Source organism: Scyliorhinus canicula, chromosome 9 (assembly GCF_902713615.1).
Source record: "Scyliorhinus canicula chromosome 9, sScyCan1.1, whole genome shotgun sequence".
NCBI lineage: Eukaryota > Metazoa > Chordata > Chondrichthyes > Carcharhiniformes > Scyliorhinidae > Scyliorhinus > Scyliorhinus canicula.
In genome coordinates this window covers 121389252-121405524 of record NC_052154.1, presented here as the reverse complement: position 1 = coordinate 121405524, position 16273 = coordinate 121389252, and the positions used below count along the sequence as shown (strand labels likewise).

At 44.5% G+C, this 16273-nt stretch overlaps 1 protein-coding gene across 1 annotated transcript in view; it reads right to left on the bottom strand.

The window, feature by feature from the left end:
- The window catches only part of mrpl21 (mitochondrial ribosomal protein L21), a 30658-nt gene continuing 14385 nt past the window's right edge, over window positions 1–16273 (bottom strand). The window contains exons 3-7 of the mRNA XM_038807476.1: window positions 4146–4231; window positions 3642–3805; window positions 3266–3318; window positions 949–1052; window positions 1–334 (exon numbers count right to left, since the gene is read on the bottom strand). Of these exons, the coding sequence (XP_038663404.1) occupies window positions 270–334; window positions 949–1052; window positions 3266–3318; window positions 3642–3805; window positions 4146–4231 (472 nt within the window). The 3' untranslated portion in view covers window positions 1–269. The remainder of the gene's footprint in view (window positions 335–948; window positions 1053–3265; window positions 3319–3641; window positions 3806–4145; window positions 4232–16273) is intronic.

The window sequence follows — 16273 nt, the reverse complement described above, 5'->3', positions numbered from 1 at the left end:
TCGTTTTGATAAAAAGATTTATTTTCACATGAAGTACATTCTTTCAACATAAGATATAATTGATCAAGCACAAAATTCTTTCAGAAAAACTTCAAACACCAACACTCGTGCTTGGAAACAAACTCCATGTTAAATAATACCACATGATTGAGAGTCCATAGTAATGCAGATCCTGTGCCTGGATCCCTGGGTTTGACAAACACTGCCCTTTCACTTTAACCTCATGATTTGACAAATACCATTTGGATGATATGAAGCTGTCTGTACTGTCAAGCCAGAGCTGGAGCAATTTCAATTGTGTTGATCCGAAGAACAGTCTGTGGTTGCACATTTACTGTGAAAGAAGAAAAAAAGGTGTGACGACTCAATTTAAACAAAGCCTGATGATAGCTGTTGAAAACTTTTAAGGGATTAAAATCAGATTTAGAAATGATAAACCCAGCATTGGATAATGCTGTTAGGAATGTGGAGCAAAAGAAAACAGAAACGTAACGAGGTAAAGAAAGAAAAATGCTTCAAACAAGGGAATCCACGAGGGAGGATAAATAGATTCAATACAAAAGTGCACAAAATTATTACAAACAAAGTTCGGGAAGGCACATAAAAGAGAGGAACATAAAAAATACTTTCAGCGGTAAAAAGAATGCAGCTAGCATTGAGGTTTCTCAGAAAAAAATGTTAATGAATCATTGTTGCTGCTTCATAGTGCCCACATTCATATATGATGTCACATGCTGAAAGTAAGTGACAGAAATATGCTATATAAAAGCAGCAGAGGGATTTTACACTCTTGTACGTTGAGGAAGTGATACAAGCAGCAAAACTAAACTCTACACTGCCTTTTGCGAGAGATTCTTCGAAATACCACACAAAACACTAATTGTTACTACAATATATCAAAACCAAAAATCTTGTTAACATTATCCTCGACTGAGGATCTATACTTACTCCTTGTTCTCCGGTAACGCTTTCTCCGTTTGAATCTGAAATGTATCTTTGGCCAAGATTCTGTCTTCTCAATGACAGTTGCCTCCACTCTCACGAGGTCTCGCCTAAGAACAACAGCTTGCATTTATATTGCATCTTTAACATAATAATATTTCTCCAGGAGCTTCACAAGAAGTGAAATACACCAGATTTAGGAGCTCACCATGACTCACAAAGTCACAATATACTCACTGTTGTGATCAGACCAAACAAATCCCTTAAAAGGCGCATACATTCTAACCAGCAGCGGTAAGCATTTCAAGCTGGAGAAAACTTTTCTCAATGTTTACAGATTTTAAGTTTGGGAGTATCCAATCATTAAAATGTCTCCATCAGTCATACTTGATGGCCAAAAGTCACCTTTGAGTTTTGGTTAATGCAGATGCTACATAGGCTTCACTAATTGCTTTCTCTGGCCACAAATGTATGTCCAATTACAAAACCCTAGGAGGTGTATCAAAATCTCTATTGGGTATTGTTGCAAACTCAAAATACTTCTCTATTGCTAAAGCAATGGTTAAATTCAAACTGTTGGCTCTTAGTGGATGGAATCATGCTGGATTTCAAGGAGGAACTGGGAGGAATGAGAAATACCCCATCGGGCCACTGACCTAACACTTTTCCGCCTCCAGGCAAAGTTGCCAGAGGTAGTTATCACCTGCAGAGGTTACCTGCCTGGCAGCAGCAGCTAGCCAATTTGTTGTTAGGATACTGGATCAGACCCCAACTTTTGTTAGGATGCCGGATGAGAACCCCAAACAATTTTTCTATTTTGTAAAACTGTGAGGAAAGAATACTTCACCCCAGATGACTCTGATCAATAGGCACGTTTTATGTCAAAACAAACTTTAATATAAACACAGAATTAACGACATTAACATCAAAGAAATAGCTTTACAATTATTTTAATGAAACAACCAAATGCAGTTCAAATGCCAATTGTAAATAAAGTTAACAAAACAGGTTACTTGCTTAGCTATATAGATACTTTTAGAGAGTTCCTTTCAAGGGCAGATCCAATACACTTCTGCTCAGTCTATCAACATTTGGAAAAGCTGCTGATCAACTTAGAATCCGATAACAGACTGCAAAACTACAGACAGACCTGGCTCCTTCCATTAATTACACCATCTGTATCCCACTAAGTATCCACTAAATACAATCCCTCATAAATTATCTACGCTCCAGGGAATGTTCAGCAATCAAAGCACAATTCCATTAGATCTTTCTCTGTAACCAAGTACGTGGTTGGAATGAATGATTACCTCATCTTTTACAAAACCTTAAATACAACTTTAGTAAGCACACTGCTTGTATATATTTAAAACTGGGTTTTTAATAACATTATTGCAACAGAATATAAATTATAATATACAAGAATTTCTTCATCCATCATTATATAGTTTAGTATCCATATCCAGACTGATTGGGCATGCCGACAGAATCCTCGGGCTACCTCACTGAATGTTATGCCTGGCAACTGCCTCGAGGCAGCCTGTCTGGAGGCTGGCTTGGAGGGCCTACAAGGTCCCCCGTATTAACAGCTCCCTTCCCACCAGATTCCCCAGGTGTTTCCCCTCCATGCACCTGCAACCACTGTTTATTTAGTTTAATTTAATGGCTCTTCGAAGGGCATCCCAAGATGGAGTCACCTCCTCTGACAGTGGAAGTACTTCTTTTCTATTTTGTAAAAATAGAAGTACTGCTTCCCAAACGCAGCCTCAGGGACCTGCGCACCATCCCTAATTGGAACGTGGACCCAGAGGCTGCGTTTGGGAAGATCTTGTAATGGTTAGAGTGGGGTTGGGACCCAGAAATGGTTCCAACTCATGCTCATAGCCGGAGGACTAAAGAATCTGTCCATCTCTCTGTTTCTACTCTAGTCTCCTATGTAACAAAAAGTAATCACTTTCGAGAAAACAGATCTCCATTGCAAAGTTAAAACAATTGCAAATTACATCTCCCAAATAATCCAACAAGCACTTCAACATGAGTAAAGACTTGTGAACAAATATTTGACCTTTCCTCCCATATTCAGAACAGTACATGCCCTTTGGGGAATCAGAGGGGGAAAATATGAACGATGCGGAATAAAAAGATATGTTAGAACAATTTCTGCATATTCAAACTCATTTCATTATTTAGCGCTTCCTCGACACACTTCAAAATTTAAAGGTGCCTTCTTCATGGTAATCTAAATAATCTAATCTAGATGATCTAAACATGATTAATTAAGTGTATTCATGCATCTTTTTGATTTTTATAAACTAAATCTTACCCAAGAACCGGTCGCCCGATTAACGTGAAGTCATCTCCACCAACTAACAGAACCTAAAAAAAATGCATGCATCGTATCTTTTAAAAAATCATCTCAAGGACAATGTCAACATTTATCATAGTAAGAAGTCTTACAACATCAGGTAAAAGTCCAACAGGTCTGTTTCAAATCAAACCTGTTGGACTTTAACCTGGTGTTGTAAGACTTCTTACTGTGCTCACCCCAGTCCAATGCTGTCATCTCCACATCAACATTTATCATAACGCACTTAATCTCTACAAGCTGTTGATCAGATTATGATCAGAGCTCCCAATAATGAAGTTACTTTTTATCTAATTAGATGAACACTTTCAGAAGGTCGTTCTCATCCTTTTACCTTCTCTAACCTGATCCTGTCTCCACAGTCTGCTTCAATATGATTTTCTATCAGGATCAAGTCTTCATTGGTTACTTTCCATTGCCGACTAGCAAAGTGGACGACTGCAAACAATCTGCCGTATGCTCCTGTGGAGATCAGAGTCTTTACATTCTGTACAACCTCTGCAAACAAAACAGAGATAACTGATCAAACAAGCCTTTTGGCACCATAGACTGCAAATATGACTTTTAGAAACTTTCTCAACGTCTGTCAAATCATAGTAGCTTATTTGGGCCAAATCTAATGCTACCTTTTCAATTTTGTCATGAGGAATTGAATATTCAATTACATCTAAGTGCTGCGTTGGCAGGGGTTGTTAATATGAGATTGTGCCTCAAGTGCTTTATGGGAATATTTTATCAGATTATACCCCAGAAATGTTGTACAAGGGAAGCCTTTCAGACATTCCAATTAAGGTACAATCTATCAGATAATGCCAAAGTGCATCAATTCAAATTTTACCAATGTGATGTTTGGCCTCTTCTGCAGGATCTGGCAATTCAACCTCAGACCATGGTGGTTTTGACAATGATGTTATGGCTTCTTTTCTGTTAGATTTAATTTAAAATGACAAAAAACATTAAGTCACCAGTAAATTTAATGAACACAGTCTTTCTTATAAACACAAAATTTATGAATCATGTATTGCAGTGAAGCTTTCAAAAATGATTTTACAGTTATTAAGACCAATGGCATTCAAAGCCATTGTGATGGAGTACCAATTGATCTTACAATTAATAATTGACAGGCTTTATTTCTGATGGTCTGGTAAATACTACATGTATAATCTTTAAACTTAATTGGATAAACCATATTCTCTCAATAATTTGAAGTGATTACAGGCACTGTGATACGTTACTATGGTGTGTGTTAAAAACATTGTCACAACCTGTAGATACTTACTTATGTTAAAGTCAATTGTGCATATAAATTCACCTGAGTTTTTGCATTTTGCTTATTAATTACCTATCTGTAATTATCTTGGTTCATTAATCTAAAGTCACACATGGAACCTTCAGAGTTTGCCTTTGCCAATTCTTGCGGCAATCTCACAGTCGACGGACAAGCACCACATTATCTAACACAATGCCTTTGAGACAGAATATCAAGTCTACAATAGAAGACCATAAGATATAAGAGCAGAATTAGGCCATTCTGCCCATCGTGTCTGCTCCACCATTCAATCATGGCTGATATGTTTCTCATCCCCATTCTTCTGCCTTCTTCCCATAACCCCGATCCCCTTATTAATCAAGAACCTATCTATCTCTGTCTTAAAGGCACTCAGTGATTTGGCCTCCACAGCCTTCTGTGGCAAAGAGTTCCACAGATTTACCACCCACTGGCAGAATAAATTCCTCCTCATCTCAGTTTTAAAGGATCGTTCCTTCAGTCTCAGGCTCAGGTTCTAGTTTTCCCTACTCACGGAAACATTCCTCTAACGTCCACCTTATCTAGGCCTCTCAGTATCCTGTAAGTTTCAATAAGATCTCCCCCTTATCCTTCTAAACTCCAATGAGTACAGACCCATAGTCCTCAACCGTTCCTCATATGACAAGCTCTTCATTCCAGGGATCATTGTGAACCTCCTCTGAGTCCTTTCCAAGGCCACCACATCCTTCCTTAGCGATGGGGTCCAAAACTGCTCACAATACTACAAATGGGGTCTAACCAGAGCCTTATACAGCCTCAGAAGTACATCCCCTGGTCTTGTATTCTGGCCCTATCAACATGAATGCCAACATTGCATTTCCCTTCCTAACTGCCGACTGAACCTGCACGTTAACCTTAAGAGAATCTTGAACATAGTCACCTAAGTCCCTTTGTGCTTCGGATTTCCTACGTTTTTCCCATTTAGAAAATACTCTATGCCTCCATTCTTCCTACCAAAGCGCAAAACCGTACTTTTCCACGTTGTATTCCATCTGCCACTTCTTTGCCCACTCTCCTAGCCTGTCCAAGTCGTTCTGCAGCCTTCCTGCTTCCTCAATCCTACCTGTTCCTCTGCATATCTTTGTATCATCTGCAAACTTAGCAACAGTGCCCTCAGTTCCTTCTTCTAGATCATTAATATATATTGTGAAAAGTTGTGGTCTCAACACTGAACCTTGAGGCACACCACGAGTCACCAGCTGCCATCCTGAAAAAGACCCCTTTACCCCAATCTCTGCCTTCTGCCAGTCAGCCAAATCCTTTATCCATGCCAGTATCTTTACCTTAACGCCATGGGCTCTTACCCTATTTAACAGCCTCCCATATGGTACCTTGTCAAGGGCAATAGATCACGTCCACTGGTTCTCCATGTTTAACTTTCTTGTGACCACCTCAAAGAATTCTAACAGATTAGTCATCATGACCTCCCCTTGATCAAGCTGTTCTGACAGTCCTATTTTAGCATGCATTTCCAAGTACTCCACGATCTCATCTTTAATAATGGACTCTAAAATCTTACCAATGACCGAAGTCAGGCTAACTGACCTATAATTTTCCATCTTCTGCTTCCCTCCCTTCTTAAACAGTGGTGTTACATTCGCCACTTTCCAGTCCTCTGGGACCCTCCCTGAACATAGAACATAGAACATAGAACACTACAGCGCAGTACGGGCCCTTCGGCCCTCGATGTTGCGTCGACCTGTGAAACCATCTGAAGCTATCTGACCTACACTATTCCATTTTCATCCATATGTCTATCCAGTGACCACTTAAATGCCCTTAAAGTTGGCGAGTCTACTACTGTTGCAGGCAGGGCGTTCCACACCCCTACTACTCTCTGAGTAAAGAAACTGCCTCTGACATCTGTCCTATATCTATCACCCCTCAATTTAAAGCTATGTCCCCTCGTGTTGGTCATCACCATCCGAGGAAAAGGACTCTCACTGTCCACCCTATCTAACCCTCTGACTATCTTATATGTCTCTATTAAGTCACCTCTCAGCCTTCTCCTCTCTAACGAAAACAACCTCAATTCCCTGAGCCTTTCCTCGTAAGACCTTCCCTCCATACCAGGCAACATCCTAGTAAATCTCCTCTGAACCCTTTCCAAAGCTTCCACATCCTTCCTATAATGTGGTGACCAGAACTGCACGCAGTACTCCAGGTGCGGCCGCACCAGAGTTATGTACAGCTGCAGCATGACCTTGTGGTTCCGAAACTCAATCCCCCTGCTTATAAAGGCTAGCACACCATATGCCTTCTTAACAGCCCTATTAACCTGGGTGGCAACTTTCAGGGATTTATGTACCTGGATGCCGAGATCTCTCTGTTCATCTACACTACCAAGAATCTTGCCATTAGCCCAGTACTCTGCATTCCTGTTACTCCTTCCAAAGTGAACCACCTCACACTTTTCCGCATTAAACTCCATCTGCCACCTCTCAGCCCAGCTCTGCAGCTTATCTATGTCCCTCTGTATCCTATAACATCCTTCAGCACTATCCACAACTCCACCGACCTTTGTGTCATCTGCAAATTTACTAACCCATCCTTCTACACCCTCTTCCAGGTCATTTATAAAAATGACAAACAGCAGTGGCCCCAAAACAGATCCTTGCGGTACACCACTAGTAACTGAACTCCAGGATGAACATTTGCCATCAACCACCACCCTCTGTCTTCTTTCAGCTAGCCAATTACTGATCCAAACCGCTAAATCACCTTCAATTCCATACTTCCTTATTTTCTGCAATAGCCTACCGTGGGGAACCTTATCAAACGCCTTACTGAAATCCATATACACACATCAACAGCTTTACCCTGATCCACCTGTTTGGTCACCTTCTCAAAAAACTCAATAAGGTTTGTGAGGCATGACCTACCCTTCACAAAACCGTGTAGAGTATCGCTAATCAACTTGTTCTTTTCAAGATGATTATAAACCCTATCTCTTATAACCTTTTCCAACATTTTACCCACAACCGAAGTAAGGCTCACAGGTCTATAATTACCAGGGTTGTCTCTACTCCCCTTCTTGAACAAGGGGACAACATTTGCTATCCTCCAGTCTTCTGGCACTATTCCTGTCGACAAAGACGACATAAAGATCAAGGACAAAGGCTCTGCAATCTCCTCCCTGGCTTCCCAGAGAATCCTAGGATAAATCCCATCTGGCCCAGGGGACTTATCTATTTTGACATTTTCCAAAATTGCTAACACCTCCTCCTTTTGAACCTCAATTCCATCTAGCCTGGTCGACTGAACCTGAGTGTTCTCCTCGACAACATTGTCTTTCTCCAGTGTAAACACTGACGAAAAATATTCATTTAATGCTTCCCCTATCTCCTCTGATTCCACACACAACTTTCCACTACTATCTTTGATTGGCCCTAATCTTACTCTAGTCATTCTTTTGTTCCTGATATACCTATAGAAAGCCTTAGGGTTTTCCTTGATCCTATCCGCCAACGACTTTTCGTGTCCTCTCCTCGCTCTTCTTAACTCTCCCTTTAGGTCCTTCCTGGCTAACTTGTAACTCTCAAGTGCCCTAACTGAGCCTTCATGTCTCATCCTAACATAAGCCTTCTTCTTCCTCTTGACAAGTGCTTCAACTTCCTTAGTAAACCACGGTTCCCTTGCTCGACAACTTCCTCCCTGCCTGACAGGTACATACTTATCAAGGACACGCAGTAGCTGTTCCTTGAAAAAGCTCCACATTTCGATTGTACCCATCCCCTGCAGTTTCCTTCCCCATCCTATACATCCTAAATCTTGCCGAATAGCATCATAATTGCCTTTCCCCCAGCTATAATTCTTGCCTTGCGGTATATACCTATCCCTGCCCATTGCTAAAGTAAACATAACCGAGTTGTGATCACTATCACCAAAGTGCTCACCTACATCTAAATCTAACACCTGGCCGGGTTCATTACCCAGTACCAAATCCAATGTGGCCTCGCCCCTTGTTGGCCTGTCTACATACTGTGTCAGAAAACCCTCCTGCACACACTGCACAAAAACTGATCCATCTATAGTACTCGAACTATAGTATTTCCAGTCAATATTTGGAAAGTTAAAGTCCCCCATAACAACTACCCTGTTACTCTCGCTCCTGTCAAGAATCATCTTTGCAATCCTTTCCTCTACATCTCTGGAACTATTCGGAGGTCTATAGACAACTCCCAACAGGGTGACCTCTCCTCTACTGTTCCTAACCTCGGCCCATACTGCCTCAGTAGACGAGTCCTCAAGCGTCCTTTCTACCGCCGTAATACTTTCCTTGATTAACAATGCCACACCCCCCCCTCTTTTACCATCTTCTCTGTTCTTACAGAAACATCTAAATCCTGAAACCTGCAACAACCATTCCTGTCCCTGCTCTACCCATGTCTCCGAAATCGCCACAACATCGAAATCCCAGGTACCAACCCATGCTGCAAGCTCACCCACCTTATTCCGGATGCTCCTGGCGTTGAAGTAGACACACTTCAAACCAGCGTCCTGCTTGCCGGTGCCCTCTTTCGAACTGTTAACCCTATCCCTGACCTCACTACTCTCAACATCCTGTACACTGGGACTACAATTTAGGTTCCCATCCCCCTGCTGAATTAGTTTAAACCCCCCCGAAGAGCACTAGCAAATCTCCCCCCCAGGATATTGGTACCCCTCTGGTTCAGGTGAAGACCATCCTGTTTGTAGAGGTCCCACCTACCCCAGAATGAGCCCCAATTATCCAGGAAACCAAAACCCTCCCTCCTGCACCATCCCTGTAGCCACGTGTTCAACTCCTCTCTCTCCTTATTTCTCACTTCGCTAGCACGTGGCACGGGTAACAACCCAGAGATAACAACTCTGTTTGTTCTAGCTCTCAGCTTCCACCCTAGCTCCCTGAATTTCTGTCTCAAATCCCCATCTCTCTTCCTACCTGTGTCGTTGGTACCTATGTGGACCACGACTTGGGGCTGCTCCCCCTCCCCCTTAAGGATCCCAAAAACACAATCAGAGACATCACGAACCCTGGCACCTGGGAGGCAACACACCAACCGTGAGTCTCTTTTGTTCCCACAGAACCTCCTGTCTGTTCCTCTAACTATGGAGTCCCCAATGACAAGTGCTCTGTTCCTCTTCTCCCTTCCCTTCTGAGCAACAGGGACAGACTCTGTGCCAGAGACCTGTGCCCTATTGCTTACCCCTGGTAAGTCGTCCCCCGCAACAGTATCCAAAACGGTATACTTGTTATAGAGGGGAACGACCACAGGGGATCCCTGCACTGACTGCTGGTTCCCTCTCCCTCCCCTGACGGTAACCCATCTACCTTCTTCTTTTACCTGAGGTGTGACTACCTCCCTATAACTCCTCTCAATAACCTCCTCCGCCTCCCGAATGATCCGAAGATCTGACTCCAGTGAATCCTGAAAGATCACCATCAGTGTCTCCACAATCTCCTCAGCTATCTCTTTCAGAACTCTGGAGTGTAGTGCATCACGTTCAGGTGATTTACCCACCTTCAGGCCTTTCAGTTTCCCCAGTGATGGCCACTACACTCACCTCTGCCCCCTGATTCTCCTGAAGTTCTGGTATCCAACTGGTGTCTTCTACTGTGAAGATTGATGCAAAATAACTATTCAGTTCCTCTGCCATTTCTTTGTTTCCTATTACTACTTCTCCAGTCACATTTTCTAGTGGTCCAATGTCTATTCTTGCCTCTCTCTTACCTTTCATATATTGAAAAAAAAACTCTTGCTATCTTCTTTTATATTACTAGCTAGCTTACACTCATATTTCATCTTCTCCCCCCCTTGTTGCTTTTTTAGTTGTCCTCTGCTCACTTTTAAAGGTTTCCCAATTCTCTGGCTTCTCAATAATCCTTGCCAATTTGTAAGCTTTTCCTTTTGCTTTTATGCTGTCCTTGACTTCCTTCATCAGCCATGGATGTCTTGTCCTCCCCTTAGCATGTTGGCAAGGGAGTTTAATATTTCACAGAAAATAATTAGACTGTAGAAAGGTATCCAATGAACTAGAAAAGATGCCAAAAAATAAATGTGCCAGTAGGCCATACAAGTGCCCTCATCTGGAGTAAAAAGTGGCAGAACGAGCATCGGCAAAATGGTCATATTATTATCCACAGAGTCATCTGACTTTACATCCTCAGAGAAGTGAAGTCAGATGGCATTCCAGAATTCAGGTGTCACACAAGATTCATGAAAAAGCATGATTTAGCACTCAGTCAAAAACGGATAACTTCACAGTGTTTACCTGAACTCGATGCTAAAGCAACATTACATTTCACCGTTTTGTCATTTGACATAGAGAGAAAATTGTATATCGATTGAGTTGCATTGGAAATGTGGATTAAACAATGATGGACTTTGACATGCCAGCAAACAAGGCTGTTCCAAGACTGTTGAAAAAAAAGACCTTGTAAAGATGACTAGCCACAAGACATGGTTCACAGAGATTCCACCTTGATGGCACAAAATTAAAGTCGATGGTGATACCCAAGTGCAAAGCTCTTCCCAAAGAGAAATTTCAGAAATGGGTTGTCATCCATTTTCACGAGAATGGCTGGATGGACAAAGGCGGCTGCAAGAAATGGGTCGCAGAAATAAATGATAGAATTTACAGTGCAGAAGGAAGCTATTCGGTCCATCGAGTCTGCACTGACCCTTTGTAAGAGCACCCCACACAAGCCCACGCCTCCACCCTATCCCCGTAACCCCACCTAATCTTCTTGGATACTAAGGACAATTTAGCATGGCCAATCCACCTAACCTGCACATCTTTGGACTGTGGGAGGAAACCGGAGCACCTGGAGGAAACCCACGCACACACGGGGACAACGTGCAGACTCCGGGGACAACAATGATCCAAGCCGGACTCGAACCTGGGTCCCTGGAGCTGTGAAACAACTTTGCTAACTACTGTGCTACCGTGTGTGGAATTTGAGAATCTGAGGACTCTGCAAAGAAAAATGTTTGCTGATCTGGGACATGTTCAAATCTTGTTCGACGATACAGACCACAATGTGAGATCAACCAAAACTGATGAGGCAGTTGTTCCCAGCGATCTTACTGGTGCTAGTCAGCCCTTGGAGATGTGTATAAATACACTCAAAAACAGTATCCAAAAAAAAGGTGGAAAATATTCACTAAAGGCAGAAATATGAAAGCACCCTCACCAGTAACATTAGGTCAATGGGACATAGATGCATGTTAGATCCCAATATTGTCCAAAAATCATTTCTAAAATGTGGAATATCGAATGCACTCAACTATGCCGACTACGATTACTTGTAGAATGACGATGCTAAAGTTACCATTATTAACACGAACAATGGTGACAATGAAGATCCATATGATGATGATATTCAACAAGGCAATTGGAATGAATTCAGTGTTTTCCACCTGAACTCGATACTAAAAACATTATATTCCACTTTTTAGTCATCCGACATAGAGAGAAAATTGCATATCAATTGGGCTGCATTGGAAATTTGGATGAAATAATGGACTTCGGCATGCCATGAATTGTTTGGTGATTCAGTTGGTGATCTGAATGATTTCAATGTGAAGTGCTGTGGTTAATTAATTATGGTACATAATTAAAGTGTTGGATGAAATGTGTAGACAGGAAAATCTCTGTTATCTGGCACACTCTCGGAATCAGAGGTGCCGGTTGATCAAATATGCTGGTTAACTGATGAGTTCTGAGTTTTCATACAGTGAGAAACCTCCAGGATGATCTGGCGGGTATTGTGGTCTGACGAGAGGTGTGCAAGTGTGCAAATTGAGTATGTGAAGCTGAGAGGAGATGGTGCTGCAGAGCGACTTCAGGCCACCGATTACTATTATTGGTGAATTTGACCGCTCCATTCAAAAAACAGACTTAATCCAAGAATTCCGAGCAATAGAGAATTCAGATTGGTAGAATGCCAGGTAACAGATATTTGCACAGAACAGACAGGAGACAGAACAGGGGAAAAGAGTTGGCAGCAAGATTGGCTTTGGCATGCAAGGAGCAGGCCAAGCAATCAAGATAGTGCCGTAAGCAGCCACTTTGGAGGGTCCCTAAACAAAGGAAAACTCGGAGTGCAGAGGCGCACCCACTTGGCATACACACCATTGGTGGCACTGTTGAGTGCCCCAGGACAAAGGGAAACTCCGGAGCGCAGGGGCCTGACCTCATGGTGAAAACGGTGACTGCGGTTATTTTGGACTGCCAGCTAGCAAAGGGAAACCCCAGAGTGCAGGGACGTGTGCACCACGTAAGTATAGTTGATCCCACAGGAAGGGGAGGGTCAGAAGCCCCTCATCAGCATAGTCACTTGGAATGCAAGGGGACTTAACGGGCCGGCGAAAAGATCCAGAGTCTTCGCCCAAAACCTGAAGGCTGACATAATCTTCCTGCAGGAGACACACCTGAGGGAGAAGGACCAACTGCTGGTAAGGAAGGGCTGGGTGGGACAGACGTATGATTCATGTTACAGGATGAGGGCCAGGGGAGTAGCCATACTGATTAGTAAGAGGATGAGGTTTATGGAGACCAGGACGGTTATGGATCAAGGACGGTCAGCGGTGTCCTAGACGAGGCGTCTATAGTCCTGGCAAGTGTGCCCAGCTGGGATGACACAGACTTTATAAAAAAGACCATGGCGGAAATCTCCAACATCGACACACACCAACTGATAATGGGGGGGCGACTTTAACTGTGTACAGGATCCACTGACCGACCGATCAAGCCCCAGAATTGGGCAAGTCTAGGGAGCATTAAAGGCTGTGATCAGAGGGGAAATTATAGAGACAGGGAAGAGAGGGTGGCCAGGCAACAGCTGATCGACTCCATCTTGGAGGTCGACAGAAAGTACTCCCGAGGCCCCGACCTTGGAGCTGCTGGCAGAGAGGAAAAAGCTACAAATGGACTTTAACCTGCTATCCACTAGGAAACCAGTGTACCAGCTTTGCCAGACACGGGGGACCTTTTACAAGCACATGGAAAAGGCTACTGGCTCACCAGCTGAGAAAGCAGGCAATCACGAAGGGAAATAGCGCAGGTAAAAGATAGCAGAGGCAGACTGGTAGCGGAACCAAAAGAGGTTAATCGAGCATTCAAGACCTTTTACCGAGAACTGTACACCTCCAAGCCCCTCGATGGGGATGAAACAGTTCCTTGACGGACTGGATATGCCAGTTATGGGAGAGGACAGGTGGGAGGAACAGGAAGCACCAATAGATCTGGGAGACATCAAGGAGAGCATCAGCTCCATGCAGGCGGGGAAAGCACCGGGACCGGACCCATTCACAGACTCGCTAGCACAGGCCACGATATCATTGATACCCAAAAAAGACAATGTCCCGGCGGAATGCGGCTTGTATAGACCCACTTCATGACTGAATGTAGACGTGAAGATACTCGCGAAGGTCCTGGCCAAGAGACTGGAGAACTGTGTGCCAGAGGTGGTTGCAGAAGACCAGACGGGCTTTGTAAAAGGTAGGCAACTCACTGTGAACATCAGGCGGCTGATGAATGTAATAATGACAACCCCCCAGGGAGAGAACACCCGAGGTGATTGTCTCCCTGAACGCAGAAAAGGCCTTCGACAGAGTCGAATGGAAGTACCTAGAGATACTGGAGTGGTTTGGGCTAGGAGCAAGATTCACCGCCTGGGTGAACTCTTGTATAACGCTCCCAAAGCGAGTGTCCGAACTAACATAATTAGCTCTGAATACTTACAGGCTGCACAGAGGTACAAGGCAGGGATGACCACTGTTCCCACTCCTCTTTGCCCTAGCATTCGCTCTGCGAGATGCAAAATTCTAGAAAGGAATCCAAAGGGGAGGCAGAGAGCACAAAGTCACACTCTACGCAGATGACCTGCTGTCTCAAAACCACAGGAACGACTGAGAGCAATCATGCAGATCCTGAAATAGTTTGGAACTGTTTTGGGTTACAAACTTAACCTGGGCAAGAGCGAGTCAATCCCGGTAAATCCCAAACGGGGAGGGACAGAGCTGGAGGGACTCCCATTGAAACTAGCCCAAAACAAATTCCGCTTCCTGGGCTTCCAAATAGTTAAGAACTGGACACAGATCCACAAGTGGGTTCTGACCAGCCTGGCGGAGATAGAGGTGGCCTGGCTTTACCAAGTCTGCAATATTACCACTGGGCAGCTACTGCAGAAAGAATGAGGGGATGGGTACATGAACCTAATATGGAATGGGTGCGGATGGATGTGGCCTTCTGCAAGGGGATGACCCTCCAGGCTCTCACCACGGCAGCACTCCCATCCCCCTGACAAAGTACACAACCTGCCCAGTGGTGGTAGCCACACTAAGGACGTGGAATCAAAGAGGCAACATTTTGATCTGACCAATATGTCTCCCATGGCCCCCATCTGCGGAAACCACAAGTTCCCACCAGCCATGCAAGACACCACCTTCAAAAAATGGAAGCAGGACCGGGGGGGGGGGGGGGGGGGGGGGGGGGGGGCTGACAGTCAGGGACTTTTATATGGGCTAGTGACACTGGGAGAACTGACGGAGGAGCTGGAACTATCAATAGGACAAGAACTTAGGCACCTACAAATAAAGCACTTCCTCCGCAAAGAGACAGTAGGATACCTCAGGGCCCTGGAGACCACACTACTAGAGGACCTGATAAACATGGACAGTAAGGGGGAAACTGCGGGAAAATGTATGGACAACTACTGGACAGGGCTCGAGTACCACTGGACGAGACCAGACGGAAATGGAGAGACGAACCGGGGACAGAAGTGGGTTGGGGACACTGGAGCGAAACACTGAGCAGGGCAAACTCCACCTCCTCCTTTGCAAGGCTCAGCCTCATGCAGCTCAAAGTGGTGCACAGAGCACATCTAATCAGAACCCGAATGAACAGCTTCTTCCTGGAGATGGAGGATAAATGTGAATGGTGCCAGGGAGCCCCAGCCTACCACACCCGCATGTTTAGGGCCTGTCCCAAACTTGCTGGGTTCTGGACAGCCTTCTCCGAGCCAATGTCCAAGGCTGTGGGGGTGAGGGTAGAGCCATGCCAAAGAGTGGCAATCTTCGGGGTATCCGAGCAGCCAGAGCTACACACAGGGAAGAGGGCCGACACCCTAACTTTCGCTTCCCTAATTGCACGCTGGAGAATCCTGCTTGGCTGGCCATCAGCAGCACCACCCACAGCTGCAGACTGGCTCGCAGACCTGGTCCAATTTCTCCACTTGGAGAAGATCAAATATACCATCTGAGGGTCGGAGAAAGGATTCGTCAAAGCATGGGGGCAATTCGTCGGCCTGTTCCAAGATCTGTTCAAAGACAACAGTAACTAGGGGAAAAAAATAAGAGATGGGAGAAGACAAACAGGAAGACACAACTCTGGGGGCAGGGGGAGGAAGAGTGAAGGGAACCCGGGGGAACACCACAGAGGGAGGGCGAGGGGGTGGAAGTCCCCCCCCCCCGCAAACCCACAAGGCAGACACAGCAGAAAGCACAAAGGAAAGAGGGGGAAAGGGGAGAGCAGAAGCCAGAGGGCAGTACACCCTGAACGAACAGGGAGGGTACCAAGGGGGGTGGCGAGGGGGGGAAGAGAAGTGAGAGAGAGAGAGAGAGATAGGGGGGAGGGGAGGAAAGCGCACCAAGATAGAAAGTAGCAGAATG